Genomic DNA, 21,120 nt, shown 5'->3' on the forward strand with positions numbered 1-21,120 from the left:
GGAACTTGGGGGAAATGTCAGAGTGAAGGATGCTAACCAGAACACGTGTGACTGAATGGGATGAACCGGTCACGTGGCGCAGGTGAGGGCGAGCATTTGAACAGATTACACGCTTGATACAATAATAATAGGAGCTAATGGCCATAAGATACGTCATGGCTTGCAAAGGTTTTTGCAGAGAAATAGTATTTTACTTGATCAAATAGGCTCCTCGTTTTTTTCAATCTTTTATTTTTCCAATTATATGTAAAAACATTTTTATCCTTTGTTTTTTCAATTTTAAATTCCAAATTTTCTCCTTGTCTCCCTCCCTTCCCCACTTATTGAGAAGGCAAGCGATTTGGTATAGATTATGCCTATGAAGTCATGCAAAACATCTTTCCACATTAGTCACATTGTGGGGGGAAAACCTAAAGCCTCTTCCAATAAAAGCTCCAAGAAAAGTAAAGAAGGAAAAGTGGTTCTTTGGCGCTCATCAGCTCTTTCCCCGGCAGTGGATGGCACTTTTCAGCACGGGTCATTTGGAATCGTCTCCGATCACTGTTTTGCTGAGAAGAGCTAAATACTTTACGGTGGATAGCGTGCGGCATGCTGGTAGTATGTGCAATGTCCTCTTAGTCCTGCTCACTTCACCTTGCGTAAGTTTACCTAGCTCTCCCCTCCTGCTCATCATTTCTTATAACCCAATAGCATCCCGTGACAATTTTATACCACCATGTGAATGTTGTGGGGTATTATGTTCTGCGAGGAACGACCAGCAGGAGGATTTCAGGGCGGGCTGCCGAGGCTGACGGAGCTGATGCTGAGGGAAATGAGCAGGACCGGTCGTCCATGGCAACAAGAAGACTGTACGAAGATCAGTCCCGATGGGCGGCGCTCTTCAACAATGAGACGACTCCAACCGGTTCCAGTGGTCCAGTGGCGGAGAGCCGTCCACACCCAGAGGCCTGGGGGAACAGTGTGGCCCTCTTTCTGTTTGCTTTCATTTTTGTTTTCCTTCTCAGATTTTTTTTCTTTCTAGATCCGAGTTTTCTTATGCAGCCAGACGACTGTATACATAGAGTGGATTTAACATGTAATTTAACATGTTGAACATGTGTGGGACTACTGCCATCTGGGGGAGGGGGAGGGGGAGTTGGAACAGAAGGGCGTGCAAGGGTCAGTGGTGGAAAATTGCCCGCAGTGTTGAGACCTCTTTAGATCCCTGTTCCTGCTTGCTAAATTTTAATGGTTGATTTCCTGGGGTGACAGACACAAATAGCTGTCCTTTAGCCAGCTGTTCTGCTCCAGACAACTAGGTGGCGCAGTGCGTAGAGAACGAAGCCTGGAGTCGGGAAGATCTGAATTCAAATGCAGATCCCGTAGACCTTGCCCCAGTCCCTGCCCCAGCCGGAGGACCTGCGGGGGAAGACGTGGGCGGGGGAGGAGCGCAGGGAGGGGAGGGGCGTAGGGCGGGGAGGGGCGTGGCCCTCCTGCAACTGGCCACGCCTCGAAGTCTGGGCCGCCCACGCTCCCTTGGCCACGCCCCCAGGCCGGAGCCTCCCCAATGGCTGCCGGACCCGCGGGCGGCGGGCGTGAGGGGGCGGGCGGCGGGCGCGCCCCCGGCAGGGCACGCCGACGCAGTCGCGGGCGCGCGCACGCACGCCGGGAGGGAGGGACCGGGGGAAGATGGCGGCGGGAGCCGCTGGAGCCTCATCCTCCGCCGGGGCCGGAGAGCGCGGTCGGGGCCGGGGCCGGGGCCGAGGACGGGGCCGGGGCCGAGGGGCCGGGCCCGGGCCGTGAGCGCGCAGCCGCCTCGCCCGTCCGCCCGCCGCCCGCCCGCCATGGCCCGGCTCGCCGACTACTTCGTGCTGGTGGCCTTCGGGCCCGGGCCGCGCGCCGGTGAGTGGGGGGCCGCGGGGCGGGGGGCGGGGGGAGGGAAGGGACGTGGGGGGGCCGGAGCGCAGGGGGCGCCGGGGGCGGCGTTCAGTGCCCGTGGTCTTCTACCCCCCCCCCCCCCGCCCTGCCGTAGACGTCACCCTGCGCCCCCGAACCCGCGGCCCTGCCCCTCAGCCCCGGGTGTCAGCCTGCGCCCCCAAATCGGTGGCCTCGCCCCCTTTCAGTGTGGAGGTCGCCCTGCACCCCAAGACCAGCAGCCCTGCCGTCCTTAGCAGCAGAGGTCACCCCGTACCCCAAAACCAACTGTCTTTCCCCTCTCGGCCACAGATGTCTCCCTGCACCCCCAAAGGAGCTGCCTTGCCCCCTTTAGCTGCAGATGGCTCCCTGCACCCCCATCTCAGCCGCAGGTCACCCTGCACCCCAAAACCAGATGTTCTGCTCCCCTAAGCCACAGGTGTCACCCCGAATCCCCAGATCAGTTCCCTGCTCCTCTCAGCTGTGTGTCGCCCTGCACCCCAAAACCAGCCACCCTGCCCCTCGGGCTGCAGAGGTCACCGCTCCCCAAAGAAGTTTCCCTGCTCCCTTAGCTGCAGTTGTCACCTTGTGCCCCTAAACCAACTGCCCTGCTTCTCCCAGCTGTGCAGGTGGCCCTGCACCCCAAAACCAGCCGCCCTGACCCTCGGGCTGCAGAGGTCACTCTGCACCCCAAAACCAGCCGCCCTGCCCCTCGGGCTGCAGAGGTCACCCCGTACCCCCAAACCAACTGTCTTTCCCCTCTCGGCCACAGATGTCTCCCTGCGCCCCCAAAGGAGCTGCCTTGCCCCCTTTAGCTGCAGATGGCTCCCTGCACCCCCATCTCAGCCGCAGGTCACCCTGCACCCCAAAACCAGATGTTCTGCTCCCCTAAGCCACAGGTGTCACCCCGAATCCCCAGATCAGTTCCCTGCTCCTCTCAGCTGTGTGTCACCCTGCACCCCAAAACCAGCCGCCCTGCCCCTCGGGCTGCAGAGGTCACCGCTCCCCAAAGAAGTTTCCCTGCTCCCTTAGCTGCAGTTGTCACCTTGTGCCCCTAAACCAACTGCCCTGCTTCTCCCAGCTGTGCAGGTGGCCCTGCACCCCAAAACCAGCCGCCCTGACCCTCGGGCTGCAGAGGTCACTCTGTACCCCAAAACCAGCCACCCTGCCCCTCGGGCTGCAGAGGTCACCCTGTACCCCCAAACCAGCCGCCTTGCCCCCTCGGGCTGCAGAGGTCACCCTGTACCCCCAAACCAGCCACCTTGACTCTCAGCTTGAGAGGTCACCCTGTACCCCCAAATCAGCCGCCCTGATCCTCGGGCTGCAGAGGCCACCCTGTACCCCCAAATCAGCCACCTTGCCCCCTCAGCTTGAGAGGTCACCCTGTACCCCCAAATCAGCCGCCCTGACCCTCGGGCTGCAGAGGCCACCCTGTACCCCTAAGTCAGTTACACAGGCCACCCCGCATTCCCAAATCAGCCGTGCTGCCCTCTCAGCCGCAGAGGTCACGCTGCGCCCCCAAACTGCTGCCCTCCCCTCCACCAGATGTCACCTGCGCCGCCAGTAGTAGGTTCTGCCCTCCGGGCACGGGGGGCCCCGGCAGCCGCAGACGCTGCCCCCCCGCCAGACACCTGCCCTCCCTTCGGCCAGCTGCTGTGCTGGGCTGCGAGTGTGGCCCCGCATCACGGCTCTGCTTCCTGGCTCCGGGCGTCATCCTCTGCCCGAGCCCTCAGCCTGTCTTCGGGCCGCCCGAGGGCCGGGGCCGGGGGGGAGCCTGGGGACGGGGGTGGGGGAGCCTGCCAGGCTCCTTAGAAAGCGCAGTTCCCGGGGCGGCCTGGGGGGGCCGGCTGCGCTTGGGGAAGGGGCGCAGGGCCGCCAGCCTGATGGAGCCGGGGCTCCAGGCGCCCTCTGGGGGAGAGGGGCGAAGGGAGCGCGGCGCCCGGAGCCGGGGGGCCGCGGGGACGGCGTGGAGGGAGCGCCTCGCGGCGGCCCACCCGTGGGAGCCCGGGGACTGTGCCACCCCTTATGTCCCGGCAGGACGCCTGGCCTTGGACGGCCGGGAGGCACTTGGAACATTCCTCCTTTGGGCTGTGGGAGGTCGGAGGGCGAAGTCGGGGCTGGCTCGGGGCATCCTGGGAAGTTCTCCCAGAGAACGCAGGCCTGGGGCGGACGAGGGGTCCGGGAAAGCGCTCGGAGGGGCGGGGAGGCGGCGAGGGCTGAGGCGGGCGGGGGTCCCCGGGCAGGAGGATGTTCTGGCGGCGGGTGTGTGCCAGGCTTTCCTCTTAGCAGAGAGACTGCTCGTGCACCTGGGGCGGTGGGTGCCGGCCCGGTGGCGGCCGGCTGGAGGGCTCCACCCAGAGAGTGGCCGTGCCCAGGCCGGCCGGCCTCCCCGAGGCCCGGGAACCGGCCTCCCTCCGCTCCTTCCCGTGGGGAGCCTCCCCTCGGGAGGGATTGTCCCAGGGGCCAGCGCAGGGGCCGGGGGGCCGTGGCCTCGGCCGCTGGGAGGGGGCTGCCCGGAGCCGTCCTCGCTCTCGAGTCAGCAAGGTCCCGGACTGAAGTCGGAGGTCGCTCTGCGCCCCCCGGCCTCCGCCGCCGGCCCCGGGGGTGATGAAGGCCCGCCCCGAGAGCTTGGCACACGGGGCTGGGGGTCTCGCCTCTTCCTGTGGCCCCTCCGTTTTCTGGCTGGTTTATGTCTCCCCTGCTCCTTGCAGGCAGAGTTGGGCCCCCGGGGCGTGGAGTTGGGGTGGTCAGCCTTTGGCCCCGGGCGTGGCTCTGGCTCGGGGGTCCGGTCCGAGCACTTTCCCTGCAGCCCCTCCCCCCCTTCTGTGTGGATCAGTGTCTGGGCTGGCAGCGGGCCGGGGGAGCCCGGGAGCCCGGCTTGGGCGCTCTCAGCTCTGCTTCAGGGCCAGGGAGAGGGAGGTGGCTCTGCAGCTTGGACTGTCCTGGAGGAACTCCCGGTGTGATGGAGTCCCGTTCTAGGGAGAGAGGTGCCCTGTGCCAGCAGCTCCTTCTGGCCTCGAGTCTAGCGCCGTCGGGGCCGCTGTGCCCGCCTCCCCCGCCCCCTCCCCCGAGGCGGCCCTCGCTGCCCAGAGCCTGGCCTTGGTTTCAACCCTGCCCTCGGATGAGCCGGGCCACATTCCTAGGCCACATCTGTTGTCCCCACCCATGCTTCCGCCCTCTCTCGGAGCAGGTTGGGGCTGTTCTGGAGACCGAGCAGCTCCGTGCCCTCCCCCGCCCCTCGGGGCCGCCGTGGGCACCCCGGCTCCGGGCTCCGTGGCGGGCACCGGTCCCCGGGCCGGTGCAGCCGCTGGAGGGGGAGGCCGGCGTGCCGGGCCCCGCCGGGGCAGCCGAGCCTGGCACCGCCTCTGGGGCCCTGCCAGCAGCGTGAGGTAGTTGTTTGTATTTTCCTTGGCCCAGAGCTTCAGCAGGGCGAGCGCAGGGGAGAGGCAGCCGAGGCTGGAGGCCGAGAGGAGGCCGGCCCGCTCGCGTGCCTGTCTGTGTGCGGGGCCTGACGTGGCCTCCTCACATCCGGATCGCGCCGGCCGAGGGGAGGAGGAGCTTCCCCACCTGCCCCTGGGAGGGAGCCCGCCTCCCTCTCCCCGGGTCCCCAGCGGGCCACCACCCCGCTGACTCACGGCAGTACTGGTTGGAGCAGTCCCCTCTGGCAGGGAGGCCGGGAGCCGCCCCTCCCGCCCGCTGTCCACACCTAGACCAAGGGATGGGAGGGCCGCGGACCCCCCGCCCGGGGCTCCTGGGAGCTGCGCTTCCCCGTCGGTGAAATGAAGGGTGGCCGGCCACGGTCAGACCTGCAGCAGCTCAGTGTGCCATCGTGCCATGGGGGGGCACGGCCCCGGACGGAGATGGCGTGAGGTGGGAGCGGGGACGACTGAGCAAGAGACCGCGGGAGCAGTGAGAGTGGGAGGCCCAGGCAGGACCAGACCTCATCTTTGCGGTCGAGCCCAGCCCGGGGGTCCCTCTCTTCCAGGGTGCCTGGGAGGGACGGGCGAGGGCACCTGGCCCAGTCCGGCCGAATGCGCCCGGGCTGAGGGGAAGTGAGGCGCCGTCTGTGGACGCTTTGGCGGCGCCGTGGGGGGGGGGGGGGCTGGCTATGCTCACTTTGACATTCATTAACTACCTGTCGCATGTGGAGCCCGACCCCCAGGTTCCTGTGGGAATCACAAGGCTAAGCCTCAAAGCTCTCGTGGGAAACCGTAGAGGCCCAGAGCCCTGGCTGGGCTTGCAAATAAGCGTGGCAGCGAGGGGCCGGCAGAGGCGGGAGGGCTGCCCGGAGGGGGGGGCTAGAGATGAGATCTGACTTGGACCGTCTGAAGAGTGGGCCAGTGAGCGGAGGTTACAGGGACTTCACGTGGGGCCGAGGGGCTGAAGTGGGCTTGGGTAACTTTGCCTTCTACCTCTCGGGTCTGGGGGGGGGTTGGGCTGTGTTGGTGAAGCTTGGGAGGGGGAAGCGGCCTCCAGGGAGAGCTCAGGGGCTCTGCCTCACTCAGCCCAGGGTTTGACCGCGTCCCATGGGATCCCTGCAGGCGAGATGGGTCCGTGGGCGGGGCAGCGGCGTGGGTGGGTGGGCCTGAACTGGCTGAATGAGCAGCCGGACCTCCGTGATGGAGTCAGCCTGGAAGAAGGGCCGGTGGTGAGCACCTCAGGCCCCGGCCTTGCTTCTGGACTGTTTCCCGTCGTTCCCTAGATGAACAAGTAGCCTCCCCCCCCAGTCAGGGGCCACGGGTCACCGGGAGAGGGGGCCCACCCACACAAGCCGACTCGGGCAAGCGTTCAAACAGCCGTGCTCGGGGGTTCGCAAAAGTCTCCGTCGCGTGCCCAGGGCGGGAAGGAGACGTCTCCCGGTGGCAAGTCTGGCCATCCTAACATGCCAGCCCGGAGCCAGCAGCGGGAGGAGGCCTCGGGTTGTGAGCCTGCTGGCCTTGCCCTGGTTCCTGAGTTCAGGGGCTGCTGAGGATGGGGGCCAGAGAGCAGGCACGGGAGGAGGGCGTCGAGACGGGGCCCCGTGGAGATGGGAGGTGAGCCGGGAATATCCGAGGGCTCTCCTGGGGAACAGAGGTCAGGCCTCCGGAGCAGCCCCGGGAGCAAGGAGGAGAGGCTGTTGAAAGACAGGTTTAGGGTCAGTTAAAGTCTATAATTAGGACTCTGCTGAGCAAGGCGGGCTGCCTCACAGGGAGGGAAGGAGACGAGTCTCCCAGCAGAAGAAACGTTTCCGGGGCAGTTGGCGGCCACTTGGTGGGAGACCGTTCTGTGCGGCCTCTGAGACCCCGTCCGCCCGAAATGTCCTGACCGTGCGGGGCAGAGGGCAAGTGCAGTGCCCCCCGAGCTTTCATCCGGAGTCCTCGCGCGTCAGCCACTGGGAAATGTGGGCCTCTCGCAGGCCCGGGAGAGGAGATGGGAGAACGCCATATTGCTAGGGGAGGTTCTGCTGTGCTGAGTGTCCAGCTGGGGAGGGAGGGGCCCCAGGCAGCACTGGATGGGAATTGGCTGTTGGCCCGTTCCCATTCTCCTGCCTCCCCTAGGGCTCCCTGGAAGGAGAGCTCTTCTGCCCTTCCCCATCCTGTCCCCTTCAGAGACTTTCAGTCTCCGGGTCCACCTCGGACCCCTCACCTACACGCCTGGCCCAGGCTGCTGTGGGCCACCCCCGGCCCCGCCGGCCGGCCCCAGCGGTCCCCCTCGGACGCTTCCCCGGCCCAGGCAGAGTGTGGGAAACCAGGAAGCAGGTGGCCGCTGCCTTCCCCTAACCTCTGCTGTCCTGCCTCCCTGGAGCCTTTCTCAGAAAGGAACCCCCAGAGTCGTGGGCAGGGCAGGCTCGGGCTGGTGCTCCGTCCCCTGTCCCCCGGGCGTTTCCGGAGGGGTCGGCGGCCCAGAGCGGGTGGGGTGGGGTTCTGCCTGAGCCACCCCTCGGAACCCCGAGCAATCCCTCCAGTGCTCCGGACCTCAGGGCCTCTGGGAAGTGACGGGCTTGGCCCTAACCGCCCCTCCTCGGCCTGTGGCGCTAACTCAGCCTTGGAGAGGCTGGTGAGACGGGGAGTTCTCTCGTAGACGGGTCTCTGGGACGTAGCGCTGCGGGTCAGGGAGAGCTCCGGGAACATGGTGCAGGGCCCGGGGCCTCCTGGGCCAGAGCCAGGCTCTCAGGCCAGGTTAGAGTCCCGCCAGCTGAGGATTGGAAGGGATCTGACCAAGCTCCGGCCGGGGGGGTAGGGAGGGAGGACCTGAAGACCTCTGGGGAAGAGAGACCCACTTCTCAGACACTTCCTCGCCATGACCCGGGCAAATTGCTTCCACTCGGTCTGCCTCAGCCTGCTCATCGGTAAAAGTGGGGATGGCAGGAGCGCCCCATGTCACGGGGTTGTGGGTCCTGGGGGGAGTGTGCAGGGGGCCTGGAAGGTCACAGAAACAGCACGTTTAGCCGGGCGTCTGCTTGGGGCCTGCCAGAATGAACGCTCACACCGCGCGCGTGGGCAGAACCATCGGCCACTCCTCCGCCTGCGGCCTCTCTGGGCTCGGGACCCCCAGCTCCCCCCGTGGAAGTGCTCTGCAAGAACTCGGCCTGCGCTTGGCCCCGAGCCCCCTGTCAGCCTGGAGGCCTCCTGGGCTGGAGACGGCAGGGGGCGACGCCGTTTTGCTCGAGCTCTCCGGCTCCCTCCCTCCTCTGGGCTGAGGCTGGGGCTCCCAAGGGGGTGGGGAGACTTTCCTGGGCTCTGGTGGTCCCTGACCATTAGCGTCCTGTGGCGATGGCAGGACTGGCCTGTGGTCCCGCCACACTGAGGCTCCTCTGGTGGCACATTTACCAGTGGATGTCCGTGGGAAGGAAGCTAGGGGACCCTCTGGATTCAAGTGGGACCTCCGCTGCTTACTGGCTGTGGGAGTGCCCCCGAATCCCCTGGAGAAGGGAATGGCACACGGCTCCAGCGCCTTTGCCAGAGCAGCCCATGGGGTATCAGCGTGCACAGAGAGCCAGACTCGCCTGAGCGAGGTGGGGAGACCTCACGTGGGAGTGGGGGCCATCATCTGCCCCACCCCGCCGGGCTGGGTGCTTTTGTGGCGGCTCCGGAAGAGGGGAGCAGGAAGCTGAGGTTTGCTGAGCAGCCTCCTGAAGCCCTCCCTGCCCTTATATAGTCAGAGCCTCAGGGCCCCTCGGCTCCCGCCCACAGCCGCGGGCACCTTCGGGCAGGGTTTGCCCATCGGCGCTGGTGACGGCCGGCCGGGGTGCCCAGGCTGTACGTGGGGGTCAGGCCTGACGCTGGTTGCGGGGCCCTCGGCTTCCCTCGTGCGGGGGCGCTCCTGCAGGGGCTCGCTCTCCACCTGGCACCGCCCATCTGCACTGGCCACCTCGAGCAGCCTCGCAGTGTGGCCCCGGCCAGAGGCCCACGGGCGGCTCACAGGCACAGGTCACTCGGACCCACAGCCGGCCTAGTCTGAGACACAGGTGTCAGCACTGGCCCGCACGCCGCAGCGCAGCTAGGAAGTGTCTGAGGCTGCGTGTGAACAGTGGCTTTCCGGAGTCTGGTTGTCATTCTTGTTTCCCCTTTCGGGGGGCTCCCGGCAAGCTCCTGGCTAGAATGCCGAGGGGAGGCCGACTTCCCATCAGACCCTGCGGGTCCCGACAGCAGGGGCGGCTCAGCCTGGGGCTGGAGCCTCCTCTTGGGCTGTGCGGCCCATGGCCCTGTGCCCCTCCTCCATCCTCCAGGCTGGGAGGAGGAGGGGATTTCTGCTTGTTCAGTGGCGTTTCCCAGAAGTCCAAGTCCTCCGAGACTCTTGGGCATTTGTTTCTGTTTTTGGTGGGAGTGGATGGGGAGGGGGGCAGGAGCCGCTCTGCTCTTCCTGGGGAAGGGGTGCTGAGCCTGTCAGAAGTGAGGGCTGGGCTTGGGGAGACCCCAGCCCTTGGCTGTGCCTCTGGATTGCTTCCCCGGGGGGGGGGTTGATTCAGGAGTCTCTGGATGATAGCCCAGAACCCCCAGGAAGACAGTGGGGTTGGCTTGGGGGGGGGGGGGAAGCTGCTAAGGGCTGGAGAGAGGGGGGGAGGGGAGGCTGCCTGGCTCCGACCTCATCCAGCTTGGGACTTCCCTTTCCCCCGAGACAGCGTGGGCTTCTGCTTGCTGTCTTGTCTTAGAGCCTGAGGGCAACCTCGGAGTGTGCTGGCTCTGCTCTGCCCGCCTGGCTCTGCTCTGCCCGCCGCACGCTGCACTGAGGCAGGCAGAGGCTGCTCGGGGTCTGGGCGGCCGTGCCCCCCCCCTTCCTGCCTGGACCCACTCGGGGGCACTTGCTGCCCACGTACTCCCGGCTGCCGGTCGTGTCTCCGGCCGCCCGGGCAGCGGGGGGAGTATACGGAGGGCTCCAGGGGAGGCGACAGTGGCTTCCGAGGGCCTGTAAAAGAGCTGCTCCTGGGAGAAGCCGCTCCCCGATCCTTGGCGCTTGTTCCACTTGAGGTTGCGGGGCTCTCAAGAGGAGCTGTGTTCCTGGCCCCGAGCGAGCCAGGGTGGCACTCGGCTGCCGGCGGGCCCGTGCGTCCTGGCCCTGGCTGCCAGATACAAAGGAGTCAGTGTGTCTTTATCCCACGGCGTGGGGCCTGCAGCTGGAGGTGGGCCCGGCTCGGACACCTTCCCTCGTGCTTGGGACTTTCTGACCTTGGGGGCACGAGGTGGGCAAAGGGTGAGCCCGTTCCCTGACTCGGCTGCCCTCTTCTCCCTGCCACCCCCATCCCGGGCCCCCCCAGCTCTGATGTATGTGGACAGCTGGGCACGGAGGAGCGTGCCCAGCCCTGTCTCGCCCGCTGCTCCAGCAGGAGAGTGGCGTCGGGGCTCCCGCAGCCTGGCAGAGCCGTCGCCGGGCCGGGGACAGCCCGGCCCCTGGGATGCCACAGCTGTAGCAGTCCCAGGCTGGAGAGAGGTCACCCTAGCAGGGAGTGTGGTGCCGGCGGCCCCTCCTTTGGGCTCCTGTGGGTGGTGGGGGCGGGCAGAGGCCCGCCCTTTGCCCCTCTCGGGCAGCTCCCAATGCCCACGTGGAATAGAAACAGATGAGGTTTTCCTCCGTCCTCTTGTTCTTGGTGTCCCTGGCTGGCCGGAGGCTGGTGCCTTCTGCTCGTCTGTCTCCACACAGGACTATTTTGGGTGGAAATTGTGGGTTTGGGAGCCGCCTGGAGCCCGGGGGGAGCGGCAGGGGTGGGGCTCTGGAGGCCTCCCGTGGGCTGAAGCCCTAAGGCGTGCTCCTTTGGGCTGTCTTCTGGAGGCCCCCTGCTCCCAGGCTCAGACCCCTCCCCCCCGCCATGTGATGGAGAGAGCCCACAGCCTTTCCATCCAAGGCCTCCCCCCGTTCTCGCTTCCTCGGTTCTGGGGAGGCTCAGTCCCCAGCCCGGGGCGGGCCCTTAGGCCTGCAGAGCCATTGGGGGGGATCATAATCGTGCCGGTGGTAGGCGCTGTGTAAATAAACGGTAGCTCTTCCCTCGGTAGATGACTCCCTGTTCTGTTGTCCGTAGCTTGTTTGCGTGTGGCCCGGGCTCCTGGAGGGCATGTGCCACGCAGAACCTGGCACCGGGCGGCCGTGGATCGGGACTTTGTGACCGAGGGGCCCCAGTGCCAGGTGCCTCAGGGCTGGAGGGTCTCCCTGGGCTCTCCTGTCTCCTGCCCCTGAGTGCTACCTCCTTTTCTCCTGAGCACTTTTCAGGGTCCTTCCCATCGCTTTTTTAGGGCTCCTAGTGGCCGCGTTGGGGGGAAGTGGAGGGGTCTGGGCGGTTTGGGACTTGGGACCGGGAGGGATTCTGACGCTGCCGTCTGGATGAGTCTCTGAGCGCTCCTCTTGTGCCCACAGGGAGTGGGGAAGGCCACGGGCAGATCCTCCAGCGTTTCCCGGAGAAGGACTGGGAGGATAACCCGTTTCCCCAAGGAATTGAGCTGGTGAGTCGGGGGGACGTGGGGAAGTCGGGCATTGCGTGAGCGCCCACTCTGGGCATGGCTGGGCAGGGCGCTGCTCAGTGGGGGGTGTTCAGGCGGGCTTGGGCCCAGTCTCGACCCCTTCCTTGCAGTTCTGCCAGCCGAGTGGGTGGCAGCTGTGTCCGGAGAGGAACCCGCCGACCTTCTTCATTGCTGTTCTCACCGACATCAACTCCGAGCGGCATTACTGTGCCTGCTTGACCTTCTGGGAGCCGGTGGAGCCCTCCCAGGTGGGGCTGGAAGTGGGGCGGGCGAGGGCACGGATTTGAAGTGGGCGGGAGGGTGGAGAGAAAGGGGTAGCCTGAGCCACCCTCCCTCCCCACCCCCAGGCACCAGCATGCAGTGGAGAGGAAGAGGAGGAGGCTGGAGAGAGACCCTCCCCATCAGCCCTGGTGCCCCCCACCCAGCTGTTCGCCCCCAAGACCCTGGTGCTGGTGTCCCGGCTGGACCACGCCGAGGTGTTCCGGGTGAGGAGGGGGGCCGTGCCGGCCGGGCCCGGGCTCCGCGGGGCTGCGGTTCCCGCTCCCTGACCGTGACTCCCGGCCCCTTGTTTTCTGCAGAACAGCCTCGGTCTCATCTATACGATCCACGTGGAGGGGCTGAGCGTGTCCCTGGAGAACGTCATCGGCAACCTGCTCACTTGCACCATCCCGATCACCGGGGGCTCCCAGGTGGGCCCGGCCTCCGGGAGCGTCGGGGGAGAGCCCCCCCTCGCTTCTCCCCGGCCGCAGCTCCTGTCTGCCCGCTGACTCGCTGGCTGTCTCTGTCCCCTTTGCTTCCAGGCCTGTCTGTGCCCTCTCACTCTCTGGGCACCTGTGTGTCTGTCCTCTCAGTTCCTGCCTGTCTGCCTGTCTCTCAGTTTCTGGGCACCTCTGTCTGCCCTTCCGTTGGGGAGGCTCTTTCCTTGCCCCCTTATCTGATTGGTCGTGTGTCTAACTGTGTCTCTCTGTCTGTCCTGCGCAGCCGGACTCTACGGAGGAAGGAGCGGTATGGACTCTACCCCGTCCCAGGGCCCCGTCCTTGTCCCTGCCCCCAAGGGGGGAAGGTTCCAGTCCCTCTCTGCAGGCTGGGCCTTTGGTAGCCATAGGGCGTGTCCGGGCGGTGGCGCCCTGGGCATCGGCCCTGCGGCGAGAACCTACCGGTGGGAGGGGACAGAGATGAACGGGGCTCCGGGGCCTCCGGGAACTGAGCCCGAACCTCTTCTTCTCTCCAGAGGACCATCTCTCTGGGGGCCGGCGACCGCCAGGTAATCCAGACGCCCCTCACAGACTCACTGCCCGTCAGCTGCTGTAGCGTGGCCCTGCTCTTCCGACAGCTGGGTGAGGCCCCGGCTGGGTGGGGTCGGACGGGGAGCCGTGTCCGTGGGGCGGCTCGGCGGGGCCGTGTTGAGCGGAGAGGCCCGCTGGGGCTGGACTGGAGCCGAGGCCGCCGGGCGGGGCCGGCGACCCCCTGAGCCCAGCCTCTGCTCGCAGGTATCACCAACGTGCTGGCCTTGTTCTGTGCCGCCCTCACGGAGCACAAGATTCTGTTCCTGTCCCGCAGTTACCAGCGGCTCACCGATGCTTGCCGGGGCCTGCTCGCCCTGCTCTTCCCCCTCAGATACAGGTACCAGGCTTAGGCCCCGGGCCCCGCCCTCGACCTCCTTGCCACCTTGTATCCATGCCCCCCTCGCCCGCTTGCCCAGCTCCCGGAGCTCTTCTGACGGCCCCCAACTGTTGCAGCTTTACCTACGTGCCCATCCTGCCCGCGCAGCTCCTGGAGGTTCTCAGCACCCCCACGCCTTTCATCATTGGCGTCAACTCCCTGTTCCAGGCAGAGACCCAGGAGCTGGTGAGATTGAGAGAATGGGGGCCTCCCGGCCTGCCCCCCCGCCCCACCCCCATCCTTCCTAGAGATCCCACCTCTCGTCCTTCTCCCGCCCTGCGGTGCACAGAGCACTGCGTCTGACCCCGGATGGGGACCGTGACCCTGCCTCGGTTTCCTCATCTGTAAAACGGGGTCACAATAGCAGCAGCCTCCCAGGAGATCATCCTGGTTGCTGGCCCACCCACAGTAGGAGCGGTCAGTTCTCTCTGGTCATCGTGCCCTAGCCTTCTGTCCCGCCCCCTTCCCCGGGCCCGCCCACCTCCCCGTGGCAGCCCGCTGTGGGGCGAGGCCCGCCTCTCTGAGCCCCCCGGCTGCTCCTTCCCGCTCACAGCTCGACGTGATCATCGCCGACTTGGACGGGGGCACGGTGACCGTCCCGGAGTGTGTGCACATCCCTCCTCTCCCCGAGCCCCTGCACAGTCAGACTCACAGTGCCCTCTGCATGGTGAGCGGGACCAGGGGAGACGCGGCGGGCGGGCGTCCCGGGCATGTTTTGGGAGGGAGCCCCGGGCCGGGGGAGCGCCCTTGCTCCGGGCTGCCGGTCCGAGGGCCCGGCCCTTGTCTGTCCGCAGGTCCTGGACCCCGAGCTGGAGCTCGCCGACCTGGCCTTTCCTCCCCCGAACACCTCCATGTCTTCCTTAAAAATGCAGGTACTTGGGGGGGAGGGGCGCCCCGGGGGGCCCCACGTGGGCCCCCCGGCAGGCACTCAGGCCCGGCTTCCTGCAGGACAAGGAGCTCCGGGCCGTGTTCCTGCGTCTCTTTGCTCAGCTGCTCCAGGGCTATCGCTGGTGCCTGCACATCGTGCGCATTCATCCCGAGCCCGTGATCCGCTTCCACAAGGTGAGCCCCGTGCCCCCCTCCCCGGGCACCGAGCCCCAGAGCCGCGGGCCAGGCCCTGACGCTCCGTCCCCGTCCTGCAGGCCGCGTTCCTGGGCCAGCGGGGCCTGGTGGAGGACGATTTCCTGCTGAAGGTGCTCGAGGGCATGGCCTTTGCCGGCTTCGTGTCGGAGCGGGGGGTTCCCTACCGGACCACCGACCTGTTCGATGAGGTACGGCCGCTCCAGGGGGAGGGGAGCCGTCCCTCTGCTGGGGCCCCCCTTCTTCCCCGCTCTTCTCCTTTTCCTCAGCTGGTGGCTAACGAGGTGAAGAGGATGCGGGCCGACGAGAACCAGCCGCAGCGCGTCCTGCGCCACGTGAAGGAGCTCGCGGAGCAGCTGTACAAGAACGTAAGGGCCCCGGGAGGGGGGCGGGCGCCGGCCCGGCCCCGGGCTGTCAGTCCTGCGAGGCTGACCCTCGCCCCCGTGCCCCTGCCAGGAGAACCCGTACCCCGCCGTGACAATGCACAAGGTTCAGAAGCCGGGGGAGAGCAGCCACCTGCGGCGGGCACCGCCACGTCCCTTCCCACGCCTGGATGAGAGCACCGTGCAGTGGATCATCGACCAGGCCACTGCCAAGCTGCAGGGGGCGCCCCCTGCCGTGCGGGCCGAGAAGAAAGCCACCGTGCCCTCGGGGCCCCCCATGGGTGAGCCGCCGTGCCAGGGGCTGGGGTGGGGGGCTGGGCCGGGCAGACAGACGCTCCTGACGTCGCTCGTTCCCCAGCTGCCATCGTGGAGCGCAACGGGGCGATCCATGCCAACAGTGCCCGGCGGCTCGAGGTCGTCCGAAACTGCATCTCTTACGTCTTTGAGGGGAAGATGTTGGAGGCCAAGAAGGTGAGGGGCAAGGCGGGGTGCGGGGGAGGGGCCCCGGGCAGAGCGCCTGCGGGGGTCCGGCCAGGGGCAGTGACGGGGCCCGAGAGGGACCTCACCACTCTGCTGCGCCCGCCAGTTGCTGCCCGCCGTGCTCCGGGCTCTAAAGGGCCGGGCCGCCCGCCGCTGCCTCACGCGGGAGCTCCATCTGCACGTCCAGCAGAACCGCGCCGTCCTGGACCACCAGCAGTTCGACTTTGTGGTGCGCATGATGAACTGCTGCCTGCAGGTGAGGGCCGTGGTCCGGGGGAGGGCTGCGGGCACCCCCCGCTCCGGGCCACGCGTGACCGCTGCCCTGTGCTCCCCAGGACTGTACGGCGCTGGACGAGCACGGCATCGCCGCGGCCCTGCTGCCCCTGGTCACCGCCTTCTGTCGGGTGAGTCACGCGCCCTGGCCCCCCCCCCCGCTCCCATGCCCTTCCCCCATCCTCATTGCCCAAGGGGAGCGGGGCCCCGACCCGGCGGTCAGTTGTGAGGAGGTTGTCGCTCAGCTCGGGCTTGGATCCGAGGCCCAGGGACCTGCTTTACCTCGGGGATCCCGGGCCCGATCCGGAGCCCGAAGCCGGCGCCGCCGTTTGCCAGGCTTCTTTGTGCTGACCCTCAGCCGGGCCTGGTCTCTCTAGAAACTGAGCCCTGGAGTGACCCAGTTTGCGTACAGCTGCGTCCAGGAGCACGTGGTGTGGAGCACGCCGCAGTTCTGGGAGGCCATGTTCTACGGGGACGTGCAGACTCACATCCGCGCCCTCTACCTGGAGCCTGCCGAGGAGGACGACGGCCCCTCTCCCAGGGTGAGGCCCGGGGGCCCGTGGGGGCGGGCAGACGCGGCCCTCCGGCTCCCAGGGAGCTCCGGGAGCGGGAGGGCCCCGGGGGCGGGGGCCCGGAGGTGGCCCTCCGGGGGCTCCCGTCTGAGGGCTCCCTGTGGCTGCGGCAGGGCGAGGCGGGCCCCACGGAGCTGGGCGCCCCGGGCAGGGAGGACGAGGACGAGGAGGAGGAGGAGGAGGAGAGGTCGGCCCTGGACGTGGCCTCGGAGCAGCGGCGCCTGTGGCCCACCCTGAGCCGGGACAAGCAGCAGGAGCTGGTGCAGAAGGAGGAGAGCACGGTGTTCAGCCAGGCCATCCACTACGCCAACCGCATGAGCTACCTCCTGCTCCCTCTGGACAGCAGCAAGAGCCGCCTGCTGCGCGAGCGCGCCGGCCTCGGGGACCTGGAGAGCATGAGCAACAGCCTGGTCACCAACAGGTGGGCGTGCGGGCGCGGGCGGAGCCGGGGGTGGGGCGGGGGGGAGGGGATCGCCATGCCCACCCCCTCCTCCGGGCACAGCATGGCGGGCAGCGTGGCCGAGAGTTACGACACGGAGAGCGGCTTCGAGGACGCCGAGACCTCGGACGTGGCGGGAACCGTGGTGCGCTTCATCAACCGCTTCGTGGACAAGGTATGCACCGAGAGCGGCGTCACCAGCGAACACCTCAAGGGGCTGCACGTCATGGTGCCAGGTAGGGCGTGGCCGGCGCTGGTGGGCGGGCGGGGGGGGCCTCCCACACCGGGGACCTAAGAGGCCCCTCCCTCCTCCAGACATCGTCCAGATGCACATCGAGACCCTGGAGGCCGTGCACCGGGAGAGCAAGAGGCTGCCCCCTATCCAGAAGGTGAGGGCCGGCCGCGGGCCGGGGGGGGGGGGTGGGTGTGGGGGGGGGGGGGCCCGACCCTGCTGCCGGGCCTTCCCTCGAGCCGCCGCTGCCTCTCGCCCCCAGCCCAAGCTGCTGCGGCCCAGCCTGCTGCCGGGGGAGGAGTGCGTGCTGGACGGCCTCCGGGTCTACCTCCTGCCCGACGGCCGGGAGGAGGGCTCCGGGGGCAGCGTCGGGGGGCCGGCCCTCCTGCCTGCCGAGGGCGCCGTCTTTCTCACCACCTACCGCGTCATCTTCACCGGGATGCCCACGGATCCCCTGGGTGAGGACCGGCCCGGGCCCTCTGGTGCCCTCCCAGCCCTTTCCCCCCCCGAGCCCTGTGACCCCTTGTGACCACCCGTGTCCCCCTCCGCCCCCCAGTGGGGGAACAGGTCGTTGTCCGGTCCTTCCCAGTGGCCTCGCTCACCAAGGAGAAGCGGATCAGCATCCAGGACCAGTACCTGCAGGACGGGCTGCAGCTTCGCTCATGTACATTCCAGGTCCGGTCCTCCGAGCCCTCTGCGCCCAAGGGAGGCCGCCTCGTAAAGGCCCCGGGCGGGGCAGCCGTGCGCAGGGTTGGCGAGGCTGCACTGAGCCCCTTTCCCAGCGTCCCCGTTTCTGCCCAGGGTGGGGCCCCTCGGTTCTGTGGCCACGAGTTCTGTCGGGGTCCTTCGGACCGTTCCCCCACCTCTGACTCCAAGGGTGTCCTCCCGCTGCAGCTGCTGAAGATGGCGTTCGACGAGGAGGTGGGCTCGGAGAGCGCCGAAGTCTTCCGGAAGCACCTGCACAAGCTGCGCTACCCGCCAGACATCAAGGGGACGTTCGCCTTCACCGCCGGCTCCATCTACACGGCCGGCCGGCAACCTCGCACGGCCAAGGAGAAGAGCCCCTCCCTGAAGTACGGCCCCCCGTCTTGGGCCCAGGGCGCGCTGGGCTGTGGGTCTGAGTCCATCTGTCCCCCCGATTCTTGACTCCTGACGCCCGCCTGCTCTTCCCCCTCCACGTAGGACCCTGTCACGAAACCTAGTGAAGAATGCCAAGAAGACGATTAGCCGCCAATATGTTACTCGGAAAAAGTACAATCCCCCCAGCTGGGAGCAGCGGGGTCAGCCCGTGCCCCCCGAGGATCAGGACGACGAGATCTCAGGTCCCTGGGGCTGGCGGGGCGGGGGCGAGGCCTGGTCCTCCCGTTTTGGCGCCTCGGTTCCCTCCTCGGTGACCCCGCTCTCCGCCCCACAGTGTCCGAGGAGCTGGAGCCCAGCACCCTGACCCCGGCCTCGGCGCTGAAGCCCTCGGATAGGCTGACCATGAACAGCCTGGTGGAGCGGGCCTGTTGCCGAGACTACCAGCGCCTGGGTCTGGGCACCCTCAGCAGCAGCCTGAGCCGGGCCAAGTCTGAGCCCTTCAGGGTCACGCCCGTCAACCGGATGTACGCCATCTGCCGCAGGTGAGCTCTCGGCCTCCTGGTGGGAAGGGCAGAGGGGCCGGGGGGAGGGGAGGGCCGGGGCCACCCAGGGAGGAAGCCACAGGACCCGACCCCTCCCCTGGTTTTGCTCATTTCACTTTGCGTCAGTTTGTAAGAGACTTTTCAGGTTTTTCTGAAACCTTTGGGCTACAGATCTGCCCGTGGTATTGCTGCATCCAGGAGCACATGCGCATAGTCCCAATCGTCCTCTGGAGTGGGTGGCTCACATCCCCACTCCTCCATAGGGTATTAGCAGTGCCCAGTTCTCCCACACCCTCTCCCGTATTTATCATGTGCACTTTGGGGAGCATATTAATCTGGTAGTTGAGCGTTGTTTAATTTTGTACTTCTCCCGTGAAAAGTGCAAGTAGAATAAATCCCTTCTCATGCCTCTAGACAGCTTTGATTTCTTCGCGAGGAAGGGAGGATGGGTTTGGATGCTGTATCCCCTGCTGTTCCGTGGGGCCGTTTCGTTTCCCTCTGTCTCTCTTGTAATTAGGCCTGTTTTTGCTTTTTCTTTGTCTGAGATTCGCATCGCTACCTCTGCTTATTTTCTTCAGCTGAAACAGAATCGAGTCCGCTCCAGCCCCTCACCTTCCTCTGTGTGTCTGCTTCGTGTGTTTCTTGTAAACAGCATCCGCTCTGGTACCTGCTTCTGTGTGATGGGAGCGGTCACCCCATTCCAGTTCTAATTACTCCCTGTGAATTTCCCTCCACCCTTTTTCCTTCTGTTTGTCCTCTCTCCTTTCACCCTTTCCCTTCTTGACAAGTGTTTTGCTTCTGTTTTCCGCCTCCCTCAGTCTGTTCCCCCTTCTGTCAGTCCCCCTCCCACACCTCTTTACTTAATCTTCTCCCCTCCTACTTCCTATTAGGTAAGATGATTTCTGTATTCAAATGATGCTGGGGGGCCGCTAGGGGGCGCAGTGGATAGAGCACCAGCCCTGAATTCAGGAGGACCCGAGTTCAAATCTGGTCTCAGACACTTAACACTTCCTAGCTGTGTGACCCTGGGCAAGTCACTTAACCCCAGCCTCAGGGGGAAAAAAAGAAACAAATGATGCTGTATATTATTTCCTCTTTGAGCCAATACTGATGAGAATGTGGTTCAAGCAATGCTTCCATCACCCACCTCCTTCATTCTAATAATTCCCCCACTCTTCCTCTTCTTCCCTTCTGCACCCAGTGTACTCCTCTTTCTCATCCCTTAATTATTTTTACGTCATTTCTTCTCTCCGTCTTGTGTATGTACATTCCTTCTAGCCAAACTATCAGCAGTACAATGTTCAAGAACTACAAGTTTCAGCTTCCCGGGTGGGGATGTGCAGTGCAGCTGTTTTATTTTCCTTTTCCCCCTTTTCGGCTTCTCTTGGGTGCTGATGTTGGAGATCAATTTTGTGTGTGTTCAGTTCTGGTCTTCTACTTCTGAAAGCTTGAAATCCTACTATTTCATTTCATTAAATGACCTTTTTCCCCCCCTTAAAGTATTAGGCTTAATTTATCTGGGCAGATGATTCTTGTCTTGACTCCTTTGCCTTCCAGAACGTTGTTGGGCTCCCAGTATTTGAATTGTTTCTTTCTGACCACTAGCAGTAGTTTTGCTCTGATCTGATAGTTCGGAAATTTGGGTATAATGTTCCTTGGAGTGTTTATTTGGGGCTCTCTTATCTGAGGTGATGAGTGGATTCTTTCGGTGCCTATTTTGCCGTCAGGTTCCAGGATATCAAGCAGTTTTCCTGGATAATTTCTTGAAAGAGGGGCCGTTAGGGGGCGCAGTGGATAGAGCACCAGCTCTGAATTCAGGAGGACCCGAGTTCAAATCTGGCCTCAGACACTTAACACTTCCTGGCTGTGTGACCCTGGCAAGTCACTGAACCCCAGCCTCAGGGGGAAAAATGATAATTCCTTGAAAGATCTGTCCAGGTCCTCCTTTTGACTCCGGCTCTCAGGTAGTCCTGATTCTGATACTGTCTCTCCTGGATCTGTTTTCCAGACTGGTTGTTTTTCTGATGAGATATTTTACATTTTCTTTTATTTTTTTTCATTCTTTTGAATTTCATTGATTCTTGGTGTCTCACCGAGTCACTGGCTTCTATCTACCCAATTCTAACTTCACAAAAGTTGTTTTCTTTAATTGGCTTTTGTACTTCCTTTTCTGTTTGGCTAATTCTACTTTTTAAAGCTGTTGACTTGTTTCATAATTCTCTTGAATCACTTTCATTTTTTCCCTAGTGTTTCTTCTATGTTTCTTATGTGATTTTTAAGCTTCTTTTGGAGCTCTTCCACAAGTTCTTTCTGGGGCTGAAACCACTTCCCATTTTTCTTTGGGACTTTGCTCACGGGTGTTTTGACGTTGTCGTCTTTTGAGTTTGTTTCTCGGCCTTCCCTGTCACTGTAATAGCTTTCTATGGCCAGATTTTTTTTTTTGCCATTTTTTTCACTCAACTCTTTTTGGTCTTTTCCCTTTCTTTTAAATTTGAGCTCTGCTCTCTGGATGGAAGGGGCCGCGGCCCCGACTGTGCGCCAGGTGCGGTCCCGAC

At 64.7% G+C, this 21,120-nt stretch overlaps 1 protein-coding gene across 2 annotated transcripts in view; it reads left to right on the forward strand.

The window, feature by feature from the left end:
- The first annotated feature begins 1,681 nt into the window (after positions 1-1,681).
- Positions 1,682-21,120, forward strand: part of SBF1 (SET binding factor 1) — a 30,216-nt gene continuing 10,777 nt past the window's right edge. For both annotated transcript variants that reach the window (XM_074271973.1, XM_074271974.1), the window contains exons 1-26: positions 1,682-1,881; positions 11,719-11,804; positions 11,933-12,070; positions 12,170-12,307; positions 12,401-12,511; positions 13,054-13,159; positions 13,313-13,445; positions 13,562-13,670; positions 14,038-14,151; positions 14,279-14,356; positions 14,433-14,546; positions 14,627-14,755; positions 14,834-14,932; positions 15,021-15,228; positions 15,306-15,418; positions 15,534-15,683; positions 15,763-15,831; positions 16,078-16,242; positions 16,386-16,693; positions 16,775-16,947; positions 17,027-17,100; positions 17,206-17,401; positions 17,500-17,618; positions 17,838-18,016; positions 18,126-18,265; positions 18,358-18,565. In XM_074271973.1, coding sequence (XP_074128074.1) covers positions 1,824-1,881; positions 11,719-11,804; positions 11,933-12,070; positions 12,170-12,307; positions 12,401-12,511; positions 13,054-13,159; positions 13,313-13,445; positions 13,562-13,670; positions 14,038-14,151; positions 14,279-14,356; positions 14,433-14,546; positions 14,627-14,755; positions 14,834-14,932; positions 15,021-15,228; positions 15,306-15,418; positions 15,534-15,683; positions 15,763-15,831; positions 16,078-16,242; positions 16,386-16,693; positions 16,775-16,947; positions 17,027-17,100; positions 17,206-17,401; positions 17,500-17,618; positions 17,838-18,016; positions 18,126-18,265; positions 18,358-18,565 — 3,515 coding nt within the window. In that variant the 5' untranslated portion in view covers positions 1,682-1,823. The remainder of the gene's footprint in view (positions 1,882-11,718; positions 11,805-11,932; positions 12,071-12,169; positions 12,308-12,400; positions 12,512-13,053; positions 13,160-13,312; positions 13,446-13,561; positions 13,671-14,037; positions 14,152-14,278; positions 14,357-14,432; positions 14,547-14,626; positions 14,756-14,833; positions 14,933-15,020; positions 15,229-15,305; positions 15,419-15,533; positions 15,684-15,762; positions 15,832-16,077; positions 16,243-16,385; positions 16,694-16,774; positions 16,948-17,026; positions 17,101-17,205; positions 17,402-17,499; positions 17,619-17,837; positions 18,017-18,125; positions 18,266-18,357; positions 18,566-21,120) is intronic.

Source organism: Sminthopsis crassicaudata, chromosome 5 (genome assembly GCF_048593235.1).
Source record: "Sminthopsis crassicaudata isolate SCR6 chromosome 5, ASM4859323v1, whole genome shotgun sequence".
NCBI lineage: Eukaryota > Metazoa > Chordata > Mammalia > Dasyuromorphia > Dasyuridae > Sminthopsis > Sminthopsis crassicaudata.